This window comes from Rhinoderma darwinii, chromosome 11 (genome assembly GCF_050947455.1).
Source record: "Rhinoderma darwinii isolate aRhiDar2 chromosome 11, aRhiDar2.hap1, whole genome shotgun sequence".
Lineage (NCBI taxonomy): Eukaryota > Metazoa > Chordata > Amphibia > Anura > Rhinodermatidae > Rhinoderma > Rhinoderma darwinii.
Genome location: NC_134697.1, coordinates 42,349,419 through 42,370,139, shown reverse-complemented (window position 1 = coordinate 42,370,139; position 20,721 = coordinate 42,349,419). Strand labels below are relative to the sequence as shown.

Genomic DNA, 20,721 nt, shown 5'->3' with positions numbered 1-20,721 from the left:
ACATAGACACACACTCAGCTCTACTACACACACACTCAGCTCTACTACATCTGACACACACAGTCAGCACTTCTACATACATACAGTCAGCTTTGCTACATACACACACTCAGCGTTACTACACACACACACACACACACACACACGCTCAGTCTACTACATCTGACACATAGTCAGCACTGCTACATACCCACACACAGCTCTACTACACAGACACACACACTCTCAGCTCTACTACATCTGACACACAGTCAGCACTGCTACATACAGACACTGGCAGGGATTTTACAAGGAATACAATGAAGCAACGGCCCTTAGAAGATCAGAACAAGCACAATATGTTATCAGCAAGAGCTGCACTGATAATAAACTGGCAGGGGATGAAAGACTCCACGGCTGCACTGCAGGTATCCGCAGCAGAATACAAGGGCCGTTTATGTCAGCTTGTAGTCTGCAATGCAATGCATGGGCGGTCCATCGGGGGGTCACGAAAGCGGGGGTCTGTGAGAGAGAGAGAGAGAGGGACAGACAGAGATACACACCTTACCTGCAGTGCAGCTGGTCTTCATAATGGCACCTGCTATCTCCCTACAAACCGACTTCTCTGCTGTGTGACTCTGACCTGCGTCTGCACAGTACAGAGCCAGATAGCAGAGGTAATGGACGGGAGCCATTCATTGTGTCCTATGCATTGTAGCTGCCGTATTCCATCTCTGTATGTGTCGTTAATCGACACATACAGAGATGGAAAAAACATGGCAGCCCCCATAGAGAAGTAAAAGTATGAATACATTAAAAAGTAGAAAGTCACAACACAAATAAATAAAATTTTTGTTTACATTATATTAAAAGCAATATCGTTTTTAAAAAAATCATGACACCTTCCCTTTAAGGGTATGTTCACACGGCACCCTCCGTTACGGCTGAAATTATGGAGCTGTTTTCAGGAGAAAACTGCTCCGGCATTTCAGACGTAATGGCAAGTGCAGGTGCTTTTCGCTGCGTCTATTATGGACGTAATTGGAGCTGATTTTCCATGGTGTCAATGGAAAACGGCTCCAATTACGTCTCAAGAAGTGACAGGCACTTCTTTGACGCGGCCGTCATTTTTACGCGCCGTCTTTTGACAGCGGCGCGTAAAAAAAATGACCGTCGGCACAGAACATCGTAAAGCCCATTCAAATGAATGGGCAGATGTTTGCCGACGCTTTGGTGCCGTATTTTCGGACGTAATTCGAGGTTAAAACGCCCGAATTACGTCCGTAAATAGGGTGTGTGAACCCAGCCAAACTTTCAAGTTTAGGTATTTGCAAGGAAATCATACAACCCAAAGACTGATACTGTGCAAGGCAAAAATAAAATAATACTCAAATAAAACATATTCTACTATATTAAAGCAGATCATTCATCATACCATGCTGCCCAGTTTAAAGGGCATCATAGTATGGATACAAGTCTGCTCTACTATTAACCCAAGTGGCACAAAAAAATATTATGCTGTTTGGCTTATAGAAGTTAACATAGAATACAGCTCAGTTTGTGAGGGGAGTGTTCCCCCTCTTAGCAGTGACTGACGGGATGCCATATATCTGGCTGTATACACGGCAGCCGTCAGTTACTGGTGAGAAGGGCAGGGAAGCACTCTCATAAATAGAGCAGACTCATAACTATAAGTCCGCTGTATTCTTTGCTGGCTGCTATTAGCCAAACGGCACATTATTAGAATTTTTTTGCCATTTGGAGGTAATAATTGTGAATTTGTCCTTAAACATGGCAGCATAGTGTGGTGACCGATCAGCTTTAGGCTGGATGCACATGGACGTAAATGTTGCAGATTTTCCGTGTGGAAAATCCACAGCAATATTCGCATGGAATTCGCATAATTTCTGTACCAGGTAAATCCACCCTAATATTATTTTAACATTTTTTTTAAAATGGCACTGTAAATGAAACTTGTGCCTCTACTGTCATACAGCAAGTGTACTACAAATCTCATTAATGTGCCAGCCTGCCATCCAATACAGATGGAAGAGATCATGGGTGTGTGTGGATGGGAATTCGTAGTTGGTGTTTATGGGAATGGACAGTTACCGGCCCAGATTGGTTTTGCTTAGTGCAAATGATGATACAGACACAATCCACTGGTGTTCTTGTTGAATGTGATTTTGAATATTTGGCTTCTGTTCATCTATAAAAAAATGTAGGTGGACAGGAAGCTACCTGCTTAAAAAAAGAATGTCAGACCACACCTAACATCTGGAGGAGATAGAAAAGTTTAACTAGAGCCAAGTATAGTATAATAAGGTTGCTCTTACTATATTGGTCTCCAACGGGGTATCTTATTGAATGCAATGCCACAAAATATTGGATGGTCTCTTGTTAGTAGCTATTAAAGTGTCATTTTAATGAAATGTTCATTAAGTCTTGTATTAAAGTAGATGTGTATATTGTGTAAACAGCATTGGTGTATATTCCTGCGTTCCTTCATATTAAGAATTTGTAATTGGTTACACTGTGTTACTGAGTATAAGCAGTGAATAGTGTGTCCTCCTCTTTGGTTTACAACAGACCCCAATACAGTTTGTGGGATTCAGTGGAATTTCCATTTTGTTCTTGATGAGAATCTAGACAGCTGCCAGCAAAAGATTTGGATCATTTGATCTTTACACACGAGACAAGGAAACCTAAACCATAACTCAGCCTTTAATCCGACTGGAGATATTTCAATGATTATATTAATTGCACTACTACTGTTATACCTCTGTATTCGTGATTCTTTTGACAACATTTTTTTCCCTATTATACGTGTTGTTCCCGTTTCCTGTTATACATGTTGCTCCTGTTTGTAGATATAATGTATTTCCCCTTTTTTTTCCCCTCTCCTTCCCTTTTTGTATATGATTACAGTGCTTGATGAAGGTCTTTGACGACCAAACTTCGCACTGATACACTAACTGGCAAAATCAAAATAAGAACACTCCAATTGGTGTGCCGAGTACTTTCGTTTTATACACTATCAGGTTTGGGCTCCTACTCGTGCACCCAACAAGATCTTGGTGCTGTCCGAACTTTCACAATACAAGTTATTTCAATGATTTATCATTTGACGATTGTATCCCCTAGAGGTGGGGGTCTTATGGGGCACGGATGCCAGTTGGGGGTGCCAACAAGCCACTTTGCATTGGCCAGGATACTTAGCTACAGGGATGGGGACAGAAAACGGAACATTTACCCTGGGTGAAAAAAAGCCTTGCTACAGCACTGCCCCCTAGTGCAGGTCTTCTCAATCTTTTTTGAGCCTCACCAGTCAGAACATGTTTTTGTAGTTGTTGGTGAGCCTCACCATTGGTCATAGTTCATGCCAAAATGTAAAACAAATACCTGATTTTCTCTAAACAAATTCTCACCTGAGGGAGAAATTTGAAAGGCTATGTACACCTTTGATGGGGTTTTTTTTTTTTTTTTTTTATAAACAGGTCAGTGTTTTTGGTGTAACTTTTTAATTCGTCTTTCTTAAAAATGTGTCTTACTTTTTTTTAGATGCAGCTGCTCTGTATTCTATATACAAAGCGACTATCTTTCGTTTTGACCTGAATCCGTCAGTTTTACGGACCTAACTGATTAGGTGTCAGTGGGTCCTGCGTGGCTCTGATTCGCAGGATCCACCTGTAATCTATCACATCTAAGTTATGAACTAAGATGTGATGGATAACGTGTGGATCTTACGTGTCAGAGATGCAGGGCTCGCTTTTACTGAACCAGTCAGTCCCGCGAACCTGACGGGAGCAGGAATTGGCGCTACATAGAGCTGCTCTGTATAGAGAATACAGAGTAGCTGTATCTTTAAAAGTAAAACTCATTTTTTAATAAAGACTAATTAATAAGTTACACCAAACACACTGATCTGTTTATTAAAAAAAAAAATGGCCATCAAAGGTTTACATAGTTTTTAAAATAAGTATGAGGGTATGTTCACACGTTATTCGGGCCATTTACGCCTCGAATTACGCCTGAAAAAACGGCACCATTACACCTCCAAACATCTGCCCACTGCTTGCAATGGGATTTACGGTGTTCTGTTCTCACGGGGCGTAATTTTACGCTTTATTTTCAAAATATGGCGCGTGAAAAGACGCCGCATAAAAAGAAGTGCATGAAAAAAGCGAGTTCTTACAAAAACGTCTGAAAATCAGGAGCGGCTTTCGCTTGAAAACCGCTCCGTATTTTCAAACATATTTTGCTAAGCCGTGTGAACATACCCTAAATGCATCAGTTATGTTGTTAAACCAGAGATTGCTGCAACCATAGATAGACCTGTGCTGCATATAATCACTTTTGTCAAAACTGCTTCCTCAGCCGCGCCTCACCAACAACTGGGGGGCAACTGGGGGGCCTCACAATTTAAGAAGCACTGGTCTAGTGTGTATTAAACCATAATTCTGTATGTTTGAGTTCATTAGTTACATGGTCTTCTGGTAAAACATTTTTAGATATAACTAATAACAGGTCTTCTGTACTTTCAGGTAATAAATCTCAAGACAGCGGCATCGCAGAAATGGAGGAGCTGCCCGTCCCTCACAATATCAAGATAAGTAATATCACATGTGACTCTTTCAAGATCTCATGGGAAATGGATTCTAAATCGAAGGATCGGATAACACACTATTTTATCGATCTGAATAAGAAAGAGAACAAGAATTCCAATAAATTTAAACATAAGGTACAATTTCACTTAATTATTTAATGTCATAATATAAAGTGTGGACGCTTTGTCACTCAATATTAGCAAATTGCTTTTTCCCCCACGATAGATTAATTCCCTTTCAGTATGTAAGCTATTGTCTATACTGAACAAACACTTCAAGATTCTCACTTCACCCCACCCGCCACCAACTGCAGGCTGCCAGGAGCCGTTTATACAACCTGTAGTCATCTAATGAGCCTTCAACTATATGTTGATCTAAAATGACTGTACATGGGGAATATAAACAATAAATGTTTACATTCATTGACAATAAGCAGAAATCGTACAAATAATGATGATATAAAAGACAATTGCCCACATTTACTAATGCTGTCTAATAGTTAGACAGCGTAAACCTATACCAGCAGGCACAAAATTAGCCAAATTTATCACAGTGGTGCTCGCTGTATGATAACTTTGGGGCATCTTGCATGACCTGTTAGACACTTTTCACTTCTTTATACCACTTTCGATTTGGCTTAGTTTGTGTCCGTTTTTTGGCACATTTTTTGGTGCACATTGGCAGATCTTAAGCCCCAACCCTTTCTGGCAAGCACAACTTTTCTGTTTAGCCACACACCCTTTTCCTGGCACTTTTAAAAAGTGTACAGTAAGGTGCAAACATCAAAATTGTGCCAAATCAAGCCAATTTGTCACAAAATTTGGTGCATTTTTTGACACTTTCTAGATCTGGACGCAGTAGTAAATCTACCATATTATTTTCAGAACATTCCATAACTTTTCATTATACTATGACATTTTGAAGCAATTTATAATTGAAGGACTTGATAATTGCAGAAATTGTCATTTATTGATCAACTCTCCCACTGAAAACTACAAGGATCTTTATATGGTTCTAGTAAATCTCTGTGCTATTCCGTCTGAGAAATAACAAAAAATATACAGCACAATGTGATCAGAGCATTATCTGTGAATATCTCCGACAATCAATGCACAACATGTAAACAATGCAATCTCTATTAAAATTTGTAATTAAAAATAAATTGCTTAAATTGTTCCATCGCCTGGGAGGAAAGCAATTTGCATTTAACTTTGAATGTATCCCCTCCATGTTTTGCATAATATTGTATACTGCAACCGGATAAAGCACATTGTTCTACAGCAGGCAAATAATTTCTTAAAAACTATCACAATATTATTACAAGAACAGCAAATTTCCTTAAATCCGGTATCTGATAAATCAAAAAGTCTGATAATCCAGCACAAACCCACAATGGAATTTGGAATTCCACAAGACCAAAAGCAGAAGACTGAGCAAAGAGAACCGGTTAGGAGACTCCTGGTATTAATAAACAGTTTATACTTTGTATTAACCTTCTATCTTGAACCTCGTGAAAATCCTTCCGTCTGACGAGCGAGTTTTGTTTACATTTCAATGGCCATCTGATAATAAAAAATATCTTATAATCCAACCATTTAATGTACTGAAAAACTGTTACAATTAACTTTTAAAAACCACAATTCACTTTTTTATTTTTGTGTTGATTAAGTTGTGTGAGGGTTTATTTTTTGCGGGGAGAGCTGAAGTTTTTATTGTTACCATTTTGGGTTACATATGAATGTTTAATAACTTTTTAGTCCATTTTTTTGGAGAGATGAGGATATCAAAAAACATCAACACTAGTATTTTTACGGCATTCACCGTGCGTTCTAAAAAAAATTATATTTTAAAAGTTTGGATCGTTATGGATGCAGCAATACTAATTTGTTAATTTTTTTATTATTTTAGATTAAAAAAACTGGTAAGACCTATTTTGTTTTTTACTTTTAATTATTATTATTGTTTTTAGATTCTTGATAGGACCTAATAGGAGGACCAAGATGGCAGGGCCAGGTGGCCTTTACTAGGATGATGGGTTATTATGGCAGCCGAGGCCTAGAGAAGGCCTCACGGGTCTGCCATCTGCCCGGGTGTCAAATGTTGCTATTGACCCCTGGTTATCTCCGATCCCAGCTGTTAGATGAGGGTATCAGCTGTAATATACAGCTGACAATTGCCGCACATGGAGCGGGCTCAACTGCCATGTGTATGGCGGATCTATCCAAGGGGTCCAGGTCAATCCAGTTAGATTGTATGCTGGAGATATGATTTTTTTTCATTTGTTTTATACACTCTGGCCTACTGGAGTATTTTATGCCAATCAAAGTAGAGGAGGTATTTGCAGTGATTTGCTCCAAAGTAATTAAAAACGCATGCCTCTTAATAAATTTTGCACATTTTTAAATCTAAGGCAGGCAAAAAATCCTCTGAAGCAGGTGTAGATTTCCTTTCCCCCCTTAATCTAGTTAATAAATGTGGCCTAAAATACCTCTTGAAACTTATGCCCACTTTCTTCGTCACCATTCAAATCTGAATAATGAGAATACTAGCTAATATTTGCCCAAATTTAGTGCACGTCAAAATGCAACATTTTGAAGGTCGCATTTTATTCCAAAAGCTGTTGTAAACAGTTGGATAAACGTGGGGCAGTGTCTTAAAAATAGACTCCTGCTAGCTAATAGCCTAGTAAACATAACGAAAATATTAGTAGTTACTGTTACTAGGTCCCTGAAACATCGAAAACAATGATAATTGTGCGGGCTGGGGGGAGGTGGCAGGCTCAAGATATCCTGCTGCTGTGCGTCGCTGAAGCCCAACTATGGCCGCTGATGGTGGGCCATGTGATCCGACCTGTCCATCAGTGGTCATCCAAGGCGTAACTTGGGGTTTAGCATGGGGGGCCAAACACATCTGAGTGGGTCCCAACGCAGTGGGCCCACCACACAATATAATGACCCCTTCGCTGCCCCCACACAGGATAATGCCCCTAAAGTTGCCCCCTCAGAATAATGCCCCCATAGCTTCCCCCACATAGTATAATGACCCTATAGCTGCTCCCACACAGTGTAATGCCTCATAGCTGACCCCATACAGTATATCGCCCCTTAGCAGCCCCCATACCCAGTATACCACCTCCATAGTGCCTAATAAAAAAATAATAGTTTACCTATCCCCGTTCCTTCTCCGGTCTGTGCAGTGTGTAGCTTAGCACAGACAGGCGCGATGATGTCACTACATCGAACCTGTCTGCGCCGAGCCGCTAATCGCCGGCGTTACATAGTGACATCATTGGATTCAACTGCATCTGTGTCTTCACACGACCCTCCACGGGGTTGCAACCCACAGTTTAGGAAACACTGTTCTAATCTATGCTCTTTTTATGTCAGTATATAAACTAAATAAAGAAAACCCTTTCAAATTCAAGGGTCTTCCCTTCCCTCAAATTAAATCTATAGTGAGATTAGAACAGCTTTGAGATTTATAATTACGTCTGTGCGTCAGTGTTTTATTAATGTATCCAGCCTCAACAAAATCATGATGCCCGTAAATGTCATGGCAAAGGATGAGACAATAGAAGTCAAATTTGCCGTGCTAGTTTTTCGCCACTGTTTTTGGGTTTATTTGTCTTTTCGTATATTGCACTCCAATGACATTTTAACAAGTGTCAAAGGGAATTTCACATTCTTACAGACTTTTTATTTGCCTGGGGGACTGTCAGAATAATCTGTGAAAGAACAATTATCTGGAAAGTAATAGAAATCTAATTATTGCAAGCCTTAATTGACGCCTTTGGGTGTGTGGACCTGTTGGTTGTAGAAGGAGATCTCTTGATGTCGGTGACATCATGTGTAGCCTGTAATTGTTTGCCAATTGTTTGGTATGTCATCCATAATTGCAGTGATTTGCAGCTGTAAATCAGGTATGACCATGTTTGTGAATGTACCTGTTCTACAGCTCCTACATGCTCGTTCAAGTCATTTTTTTTTATCTCAATGTCTGGCTGTTTCCTTCACATTTGCATCTTCCATTCCAAATTACGATAATTGAAGTAAACTTATCAAGAATGCACCCCATTAGGGTATATGGACATCATGGAATAGCCAGAGTGGAGTGGCATTAACAAAGAGTGTATTTTTCTCTGTCGGAGCTGGCCTGTCCATGTATTACAAGGACAGACAGTCATTTGAATGGCTGGCGTGTAATATTACATATATGGTAAGCCGTAGCTTCTCCAGCTGATCACCAGGGGTTTCTGAAGCTGGAGCCGCTGAGATCATCATCTCAAAAAGAGTTCATGAAACAAATGCTTTAATATATTCAGGGGAGTCCCAACTTTTGGTTATCTTCTGACTTGTCATAGTGACATGTCAGAACTTGAGCTGGGACTCAACCAACCCCAATAATGAAAGAATGATGGCATTAAAAAATAAATAGTATTTAGAATGGATTTTTTTTATTTTATTTTTTATTTATCCCATTTTACTTTATTTGTCCGCCCATTTTTAATTTTTTTTTGGAGTCCCATAGGAATAGAAGATTGCTCTAACTTCTCCTGTGCTTCCCGACCCTGCCAAAGACCATTGAAGCGACTAACACTAGTCAAGACCAAGCCAGTGAACTAAAAGGCAACATATGAAGAAGGTACAATGCACACCAATGGGAGTAATTTTCAAAGTAGATATTTATTATTTTGACAGCATCAGTGCAACGTTTCGGTCATATCATTGACCTTCTTCAGGCACTGTAGTGTGCTGGTTCCCGCGAAATTTCGCTTGTATAGACGCGGCTGGTCGCAATGAGAGTCGTCCTCTCATTGCGGCAGCCGCGTCTATACAAGCGCCATTTCACAGGAAACGGCACACTACAGAGCCTGAAGAAGGTAAAGGTTATGACCGAAACGTTGCACTGATGCTGGCAAAATAATAAATATCTACCTTGAAAATTACTCTCATTAGTGTGTCTTGTACCTTCTTAATATCTTACTGGGTTGGGCCCCTATGTATGCACCCGCCTGAAAACCTAGTGCTATCTGAACCTCGACAAACTAAAAGGCAACATGTCGCACTGAATATGCAGGCAGTGTGTTATAGAGCAAGATTTGCTGAGTAGATTGATATATAGTTTTGTGGAAATTCAGTGCAACTTGTTAAATGTTTATTTAAATTGGTGCTCACTCCTTGCTTAGGAGTCCAGTGGGCGGTTCTACTCTGTGGTTGACAGTCTTTCCTGTATGTGTGTGCATACAGAAATAACTGTCACTCACTAAATAGGACCACTCAGTTGCACTTCCGCACATTAAGTTAAAAAAAAAAATGAGTCCGGATATGAAATACTAGCATCAATCCTGAAACATTTTTATTTGACCCAGGTGCCGAAGGGCAACTTCTGCAGACCGCGATGGTCCAGCTAGGGACCGCCCTGATTAAACATAAATAAGGGTGGTCCCTAGCTGTAAGTCGAGGTCTTACACATGTGATGGCTTTTGGCTCTCTTTTTAGAGAATAGAAGGTTACAGTAAGACTGCTGTTGCTTTTGAACATAATACCATGCTGAGGCACTTGCATATTACACGTTTTGAGCTTTTTTTAAAAAAAAAATAATTGGTAGGGGTTTTCTGAGATAATAATTTTTATCCAGGGGTTCCCCAATGCTAATAAGGCTGTAAAACCCTGCCCTAGGGTACTACAGACATTTAGGCACTCTGTATGCTGTCTCAGTGAGACATCACTTCTCCCATAAAAGGAATACTTCTAGGGGAGAATACCTGCGCAATACAGGACACATTGGAGCCAGAGATACACAGATGTACAATCTGGACCCATAGCATGGGCATGATTCAATATCCATCTGTAATAGGGAAATGACATGAGCTGTCCTCCATCTTAACCAATTAAATAATTTCCTGTATATATCTGGAAAAACACACTTCTGCTTGTATTGCCTTGAGGAATAATTCCGTGATTCTAAGATTGTGGTCTGATTTATAGTTGTATGTTTGTATATACAATGATTGCACCACTTTGGCACTAGCCTGGAGGTAGACTGAGTGCTATATGTCTGTGACCATACATTTGTATGAATAATAATACAGTACTTGGCTCTGAATAGAGAACCTTGTAGGATGTATTCCCAGAAAACACTGGACCCTTCTGAAACTATTATTTAAAAAAACTGAAAATGTTTGATGGGAACCACCGGTGCTGTGTGTGACAAAGACTAATATCCATTTATTTTTAAATTGTCTTTCATGGTAAAAAAAAAAATGTCATATTTCACACAGATTACCGAACAAATCTGATTGTTGATGAGATGGAATCTGCTTAATTTAAAGCATCTGCGTTCAGTGCATTTTGGATTAAACCGATTATTTCCTCTGCAGAATATTCTAATCAGCCGGTACTGAGAAAATAATATTCTCTGCATTATATCCTGTGCAATTATCCCTGTGATTTCTGCATTAGATTTGAAATGTATCTATAAAACCAAATCTGGCCATAATAGTCATGCCTGCTGATGGTAGTCATGGCATAGTGGGGCCCCAGTTCAAGGTTTACTTTGGTGCTCCACGGTTACTTGTTAATACAATAGTTAAATACAACTATTACAGAAGCAACATGTACTTAAAGAGCTGCTCCTGGTAATAAAAATTTGTTGTAAAAAATGTCTGGAGGCTGGAAGAATGTGAAAATTGTAAATGCGTGTGGCCATGGGTGTTCGTGCCCCCTTCTGCTAAGCTCTGCCCACTTTATAGAAAAGTGAAAAGAGTGATTGAAACTATACAAAATTGACCGCAGTGGCTCAGCAGACAGTATCACACATGATAGGATTAGATACAGTGGCCCAGCAGACAGTATCACACATGATAGGATTAGATACAGTGGCTCAGCAGGCAGTATCACACATGATAGGATTAGATACAGTGGCTGAGCAGACAGTATCACACATGATAGGATTAGATATAGGGCCCAGCAGACAGTATCACACATGATAGGATTAGATACAATGACTCAGCAGACAGTATCACACATGATAGGATTAGAGATAGGGCCCAGCAGACAGTATCACAAATGATAGTATTAGATACAGTGGCTCAACAGACAGTATCACACATGATTGGATTAGATATAGGGCTCAGCAGACAGTATCACACATGATAGGATTAGATACACTGGCTCAGCAGACAGTATCACACATGATCGGATTAGATACAGGACTCAGCTCGCTGACATTGCGGCTCCAGCGCTGGACCCAGGAAAGGTAAGAATAATAATTTTGCTTCTTTATGTGTTACTGATTATTTTTGTGTGTTTGTGTTTTTTTACAAGTTCGGTAGTTGGACTTCGGATACGAGGACTTCAATGACGGCGTTTTTTTATTCTCAATAAAATGGTTAATGAGGGTTGTGTTTTTTTATTTCAATAAAATATTTTTTCTATGTGCTTGTATCTTTTTAAACTTTATTATCACCGCCTTAGTAATGGCCGCTGGCTGATTGACAACCTCCATTACTAAGGCGGGGCTTAATGTTAGCAGGTGCAGAGGCCAACACTAATCCCCATTATTACCCCGGTACCCACCGCCACCAGGGGTGCTTGGAAGAGTCGGGTACGAACCAGTACCCGACCATCTGCAGTGACGGTCAGACACCGGGGCGGCCGCAGGCAGGTAGTATTAGGCTGGGGAAGGCCAAAAACAGTGGCCCCTACCACCCTGGTAATGTTGCCTGCTGCTGCTGTGTTGCATCTGGCTGGTTATGAAAATTAGGGGGGACCCCACATCGTTCTTTCCAATTATATATATATATTTTTTTAATGACGTGGGGTCCCCCCCATTTTTCATAACCAGCCAGATACAATAAAGCAGCAGCAGCCTAGCATTACCAGGGTGGGAAGGGCCACTGTTTTTGGCCTTTCCCCTCCTGATAATACAAGCCTGTGGCCACCCCAGTGGCCGACCATCACTACAGATGGTTAAGTATTGACGGTGGGTACCGGGGTAATAAAGGGGGTTAGTGTTGGCCTCTGAACCGGCTAACACTAAGCCCGGCCTTAGCAATGGACGCTGTCACTCAGCCGGCAGCCATTACTATGGCGGTAGTAATAAAGTTTAAAAAAAAACATAGAAAAAATATTTTATTGAAATAAAAATAAACCACACAACCCTCATTAACCATTTTACTGATAATAAAAAAAGCTGTAATCGAAGTAGTCCTGGAATCCGACGTAGTCCAACGACCGAACCTGTAAGAAAACACACAAAAAAACAATTAGTAACACATGTGTTAGGCCTAGATACAGGGCCCATGGCATACTGTCTGTGGGACCCTGTATCTAAGCCTACCACAAGGTAGGCTTAGATACAGGGTCCAGCAGACAGTAATCTTATACAGTATAAGATTACTGTGTGCTGGGGCCCTGTATCTAAACCTACAGTGTGGTAGGCTTATATACAGGGCCCATCAGACAGGATCACACATGGGCCATGTATCTAAGCCTACCATGTGATTGGCTTAGATACAGGGCCCAGCAGACAGCATCACACAATCTGTGATCCTGTCTCATGGGCCCTCTAAGCCTGCTACATCGTAGGCTTAAAGGGGTTGTGCAGTCCCTAAACATTGATGGCCTATCTTCAGGATAGGCCATCAATAGCTGATGTGTCGGGGTCCGTCTCCCGGGACCCGCCAATCAGCTGTTTTGAAGGGGCCGCAGCTCTCGTACGACAGCTGTTTCCCCTTCATTTCACTTACTCGCTCACACTGTGAATCGCTGACACCGATTCACAGTGTGACCGGAATGAAGGGGAAGCAGCTCTCGTACGAGCGCTGCGGCCCCTTCAAAACAGCTGATTGGCGGGTCCCGGGAGTCGGACCCCGCCAGTCAGGGCTACTAATCTTACCTTCCTCTTCAGCCGCGGCGGAAGTTCTGTCCTCTTGATGTTGTGCGCGGCGCATAGCGCTGTGACGTCAGGACCTCCGCTGCGATCCGGAACCAGGAAGGTAAGTACAGTCTGTTACTATAGTAACAGGGGCCCGCGGTCCGAGTTACTATAGTAACTTTTTATTGATGTGGTGCGAGGGGCTGTGGGCCCCCCTGGCTTCGGGCCCGGTCGCAATTGCGACCGCTGCGACCCCTATAGCTACGCCAGTGGCTCTTGGGCCCCGATGCAACAGTTCTCCTTGGCCCCTCCAAACTTCTCTTCATGGCTGACGGCCGCAGCTTTTAGCTGCATCGTTGGGTGACTTATCGATGCAGCACTAGCAGTTAGGGGAGTAGCAAAGGTCATAAAACATCGGGGGCATAAACCCCAAGGCATATGGCTTTCCTCCATCAAAGTTTTATATATGGGAGACAGCATATCTATAAGACTACGACCCCTATAGTTCGACCCCTGGATAGGATTAAATACAGTGTCTAAGCAGATCGTATCACAAATGATAAGCATAGATATAAGGTCCAGCAGACACTATCACACATGATAGGCTTAGATACAGGGCCCAGCAGACCGTATCACAAATGGTAGGCCTGGATATAGGGCCTATCAGACAGTATGAAACACATTATGCTTAGATACAGGGACTCAGCAGACAGTACTCTTATACTTGAGCTACTCGCTGCTGAGCCAGGTCCTCCTTGGCATCAGGCACATCACGGGTCCTGATGTCGTTTAGCGTGACGACATTATGCGTGGCGCACATAACCTCATGCTGCTGAAAGCCATCAGGACTCAGCACTGCGCCTGGGGTGAGGAGGGTAAGTATACTGCGACTCTAGTAAAAGGGGCCAATGTAGTAAATTACATAGGCCCCAGCTATTCCAGTTACTGTGGATAGATGTGGAGCAGGGGGGCATGGTTTCGGGGCGTGGTTGCATTTGCGACTGCTGCGACTCCCTAAAGCTACGCCACTGTCTTTTTGAATTCAGTTAGAAGAGACATTACTTCGATTCAGTCACCATAAAGAATAAAGAACCTCAATGCTTCCATACCGTAATATACCATACTGGTCCTCCTATAGTCCCAACCACTGGACCTCCATTAGTGGATCACAAACATTCACAGAAATATGCTTATTATTGGGGGCTCAGAGCTTTCAGACAACATTTATGTTACACTTTTTTTTTGTTTGTTTTTTCGACAGATCCTTGAAATTAATATCTTTGGAGACTAACTAAGAAAAGAATCTAAGAGCTTAGATTTCAACCTATCGAGTTTTCCCTGAGGTCAGGATGATTTGTGATCACTGCTCTCTATGTAGAAAACAGTTTTTGCACTTTTGCACTGAGAAGATGACCATTAGATGTATGATATACTAGATCGTCCATTTTAAAACTATTATCACACCCGACATTATTATTGTACCTTATTTAGAATTGCATTTGGTATATATCAAGTTCTCTTTTCCAGACACAAAGCATTTTCACTGCAGGCTTTTTGTATAACAACATAGCCCCCCCTGGTGGCGACTGATCCTCTAAATGGAACAGGCTATTAGGCAGGAGAAAATAGATTGCGGCATTAATTTGTAAAGCTTTTATAAGAAACAATAGCAAGGGAGATAGGTGAATGCATGTCTTCCTTAGCCAGAGCGACTTCTAGATATTTTTTAATGTGAGTTGTGTTGGTAGATCTGTTTATATTCCGGCTTTTTGAAGCTGTGACTGTGGAGCGGCAGAATTCAGGCATTCTGCAGGGAAGTGGATGTGACAACCTGATCTGTTTTTTTTATTTTTTTTATAGAATCCTATTTAGACTTATCGGATTTGTGTCTGCAGTGTCCAGTTATTTTAAGGAGATGTATTAAATTCCCGTGTTAAAAATCCAAATAGATCGGGATGATTTTATAAGTGGAGACAGGAAAATGATGCTCTGTGCTATACAAGGGAACATCATCATTATAATGACAAAGCTAAAAATGGGGGTTGTATCAACTTAAACCTTACCCTGTAGCGTGCCATGGTGCAAAGCAGGGAAATGTTAAAGCGTATTTCTTCTGCCATCTCACATTCAATAGATAGTTAACACTTACATGCAGGTGTGTACATACTATACAGACTGGCCATGCAGCAGCCTGGGAGCCTATGAGAAGAGGGGGTCCAGCTGAGCCTTCCACGATGTATGCAGTCATTGCAACATGTGGGGAGCAGGGTTACATGCCCCCCTTCTATCCTCCATTCCCACTTACTGCTGCCACACAGGAAAGCTTTGGCCAGCTGAGCACCCTACATCTTCGGCTGCAATCGAAGCTCACTGTTAGGCTAAGTTCACACTGAGTTTTTTTGCAAGTTTTTTGACGCGGAAACCGCGCCCAAAAACTCATCAAAAACGGCCCGAAAATGCCTCCCATTGATTTTAATGGGAGGCGGAGGTGTCTTTTTTCCCTATCTTCGGGCGTTTACGCCTCTGACCTCCCATTGACTTCAATGGGAGGCAGAGAAAGCGTATTTCACTGCGTTTTATGCCCGCGGCGCTCAATGGCTGCGGGCGAAAATCGGCGTGCAGGGAAAGGAAAATCTGCCTCAAACTTCCAAATGGAATTTTGAGGCAGAAAGTCCGCCTGCAAAATACTCCGTGTGAACATAGCCTTAGACTGAAGACAGATTACATAGAACATCTACGTGAGCCGCTTTCAGCGTAACGAGGAGTGCCGATCACAGCTGAAGATTTAGGGCACTGATCCAAACATCAGATCTGTCTTTATGACCTGTCAAAAATTTGCTGAAAGTACAGTTGCTCTTTAAGTGTATGGCCTGCTTTAGTCACACAATAAAATCTGTCTAGAGGGATACTGTCAATAGATAAGAGGGGGGATGGGTGAGGAGGGATGTGCAGCTGCAGTTCCTTTCTCTTTCCCTCAGAGTAAGGCCTTATGCACACGACCGTAAAAACACCCGTTATTGCGGGTCGTAATTACGACCCGCAATAACGGGCCAATAGACTTCTGTTAGCCACGGGTACCTTCCCGCTTTGTCACGGGAAGGTGCCCGTGCCGTTAAAAAAATAGAACATGTTCTATTTTTTTATTTTACGGGCCGTGCTCCTATACTTTATAATGGGGGCACGGCTCGGAAAAGCGGCCGGCTGCCCGTGGCCGGCCGTGCTCGTAATTCCGAGTTGTAATCACGAGCACGGTCGTGTGCATGAGGCCTTAGACTTAGGCCAGATTCATTTTTCTCATCCGAGTTGCACCTGTGCGGGTCCTGTTTTCACAGATCCCCATAGACTTGAGTATATTGCGGGATATGTGAAAAAGGAAGAAAATAGGACATGTTCTATTTTTCAACGGAAACCTTCACACGGCCCCATTGAAATACATGTGTCCGTGTGACGGCTGTTGTTTTAATTCAGCCTTCTGCTGTGAGAGGGGAGGGGAAGCAGCAGAGGAGAGACATATGATTGGCTCAGATCACATAGCTCAGTAATTACATTACACCTGGAAGATAAAGTAGAGGGAAAGGGCATTTTAAAATAAAAATTTTTCTCGGTTCAATTCCTATTGTGTGCCAATACTACAGAGTTAATAGAAGCGTAACTTGAAGCTCCCAGGACCCGATGCAAAATCTGTAATAGGGCCCCCCGCCTACCACATACCATTTATAATACTTGTGTCTTCCTATGTGTTTGAGGGGAATTTGGGACTCTTAAGGCATCAGGGCCGGGTGGGGTGGGGGGGGGACGGGGGACTGCTACCTCTGCACCTTCTATAGCTATGCCCCTGATAATTGTATTATTTGACATTTCCAATTCCAGACAAAATAAAAAATGTATACATGATTTTTGACTGAAATGTCTTTACGTATCAACCACTGGAGATTCCGCCAACTATAACCCACAGTCAAAGGAGGAGTAAGAGAGGAGCAGAGGAGAGCGGGAGCAGAGGAGAGCGGCAGCAGACACAGAACAGGCTGTCAGAGTAACTACCACTTGTCTATTATTTGCCCTGACAGCCAGCTTTCTAGGCATGCTGTCGGTAGCGGCCCTTCTCAGTACATAAGTGATGGGACCCACAGGTCGCACACCCCAAAGACCAGCACTGCTGAGGACCCTTGTTAGGCTTCGTTCACATCTGCATCGAGACTCCGTTCATGGGTTCCGTCTGAGCTTTCCGTCAGCGGAAACCATGAACGGAATCCAAACTGAAACAATGGAACCATAGGTTTCTGTTTGCATCGCCATTGATTTCAATGGTGATGGATCCGGTGCAAATGGTTTCAGTTTGTCACCGTTGTGAAAGGGTTCCGTAGTTTTGACGGAATCAATAGCGCAGTTGACTACGGTATTGATTCCGTCAAAATGACGGAACCCTTGCACAATGGTGACAATCGGAAACCATTTGCACCGGATCCGTGAAATCAATGGTGATGCAAACGGAAACCTATGGTTTACGTTTGTATCAGTTTGGATTCCATTTTATGGGTTCCCCTGATGGAAAGGTCCAACGGAACCCATGAACGGAGTCCCGACGCAGATGTGAACGAAGCCTTACCCAGGCTTGTTAGCAGCTGTTTCTGTTTCTCTCTATACAGGTCCATTTTATCTCAAACAAGTCTATGGTTAATGATTATAAAAATGTTACAATTATGATCATTCTCCATTGTACAACATTGTGATGTAAAGTAGATTCATTTGCTCTGCTACCCTCACATCCTTTAGATGGCAAATGCTAGGATACATTGGGGTCTCCGCATAAGATACGGGGCTGTATCAGAGAAGATTTAATTGAGGTGATAGTTTTCTTTATACAAAATGACAGCACATGAAGTACTTGATTTTTCTTGAACAATTTGCATATCATCCCCTAAAGCTCTTAAGCTTTGCTACCCGTCAGCAAATAGAGTAATGACCCAGAAATGCCTCATCTACAGCACAGAATGAAGCCTACGTTTCTGAATAATAAACGCTGCAGCATTAATTGCTTGCAAACAAAGTTAAAAGCGGCAAGAAAGTTCAGGAAACTATTCCGTCTTAAAGTCTTAAAAATGAATAATTTTAACCAAAGAGAACAAGCGGCGCCAAATATACTGTCGATGTATGTGGACAGATCATGAAGATCATAGGTACTAGAGTCTTGGGAATATGATAAAATGCATTTGCTTATACATAGATGCTTATATATTCACTGCCTGAAAATATCCCTCCTCCAGGGACACTTAGACCCAGATTTACTAAGACTTTATGAAGTCTAACATAACAGCTTTAACACCTTGAATGCCGTGGTCAGCGCTGGACAGACAGCCCAGGGTCCATGGAAGGACCCCAAGGTTATCGGATTATATTTCCTGTTAGGGCATGCTTAGGGATATAGATTATGCCAGTTCATTATAGGTAAAAAATAAACATTTTAAATCCCCCTATGAGTTAAAAAAAATAAAAAGTAATGTTAAATGTAAAAACTGTAAGTTCCAAAACACAAAATAATATACACATATTTGGTATCGCCACGACCGTAACAACCTGCACAATACATTTTTAGAACCATTCTAATGATCGGTGTATGCTGTACAAAAAAAAACAAAGCAGTGCATTTTTCGAAAAATAAAATAAATATATAAATTAAACGCTAATGTATATGTATCAAAAAATGGCACGTACATATAGTACAACCTTCAAAAACACAGCCTCATACAACCACACTGGGTGAATTTAATAACCAATTTATGCCACTATTCGTGCAGGAAACAAAGTTGCACATTTTGTTGCACACCATTTTTGCACTAAAATTTGTGACTTGCCTTGCCACTTATAAAAAGTGGCTAACCGAGAAAAGTCACAAATTTTAGGGGATGGGGGCACCATTGGACAGAAATCGGCGCAAATTTTAGCGCAAATCTATGCCTGCTTATAGCAGGTGTAGATTTCAATTTGTGGCATTAGAACAGCCTAAGGCCTGATTCACACGAACGTGTTAAATGTCCGTAGGACATCGTTTCAACGGACCGTGTGAAGGGTCCGTGGGAAAATAGGACATGTCTATCTTTTCACGCATCACGCATCCCTCCATAGACTCTCAAGTATGGGGGATGCGTGACATCGCATCCCGCAGTGCTGAGCACGGATGCACCTCGGACGTGAAAAACTGCAGTTTTTCACGTCCGAGATGCGCAGCGCTCGTGTGAATCAGGCCTAAGATTCATCAAATTTACTGGTGTCTGAAAGGCCAGTCTTAATAAATCTCCCCCTATATTTGAGGCCCCGAACATTTTTCCGGCTCCTACAATAATTTCTGTCTGTGTCTGAAAAGGAGAGTTGGCGTTCAGTCTCTTGTTGATGCCGTTACATTTTCAGTCATTACATATCAAATTATAGTAGAAGTGTTACAGATCTTTTTTTTCTATGACATTAACATCAGATAAATAAAAAAAAAAATAAAATCAGCCATATCATTTTGATGCAAAAATATACAAACCCCTGTGAGGGTATGTTCACACGCCCTATTTAGGGACGTAATTCATGCGTTTTACGCCTCGAATTACGCCTGAAAAAACGGCTCAAAACCGTCTGCAAATATCTTCCCATTGAAATCAATGGGTCTTACGGTGTTCTGTGCAGACGAGGTGTATTTTTATGCGTCGCTGTCAAAAGACGGCGCGTAAAAAGACGCCCGCCTCAAAGAAGTGCATGTCACTTCTTGGGACGTAATTGGAGCCGTTTTTCATTGATTCCACTGAAAAACAGCTTCAATTACGTCCGTAATGGACGCCGCGAAAACGCGTGTTTTCGCCTGAAAACAGCGCCGTAATTTCAGACTTATTTGGCGTTGCCGTGTGAACATACCCTTAATGTTCTTTTGTTCAGGCTGTGGTCAATGTTTTTTGCTATCTGTTATTTGCCATCATCCCTAATTTTTTTTTCATACCCCCCAGTGATGCCACTTATTACTCTTTTCCGAGTAAAAATTCTTTCGCAGCAATATATATATATTTTTTAGCTGAATACTATAACTTGCAACAACTGAGAGTATACAGTAGTTCTGGAAACAGAAGAGTTAAAATTTAGCAAAATATGGTGGTCCTGACCCATGTTGTACATGACAACTTAGGGTCAGTTCACATGGAGTTTTTTTAGTGCTGATTTTGACACGGAAACTGCATTGAAATTAGCGCCAAAAAACATCCGAAATTGTCCCCCATTGATTTCA

General features: G+C 41.7%; 1 protein-coding gene across 1 annotated transcript in view; it reads left to right on the top strand.

Moving 5' to 3' along the window:
- Positions 1 to 20,721, top strand: part of PHYHIPL (phytanoyl-CoA 2-hydroxylase interacting protein like) — a 109,508-nt gene that overhangs the window by 79,663 nt on the left and 9,124 nt on the right. The window contains exon 2 of the mRNA XM_075841182.1: positions 4,524 to 4,720. Coding sequence (XP_075697297.1) covers positions 4,524 to 4,720 — 197 coding nt within the window. The remainder of the gene's footprint in view (positions 1 to 4,523; positions 4,721 to 20,721) is intronic.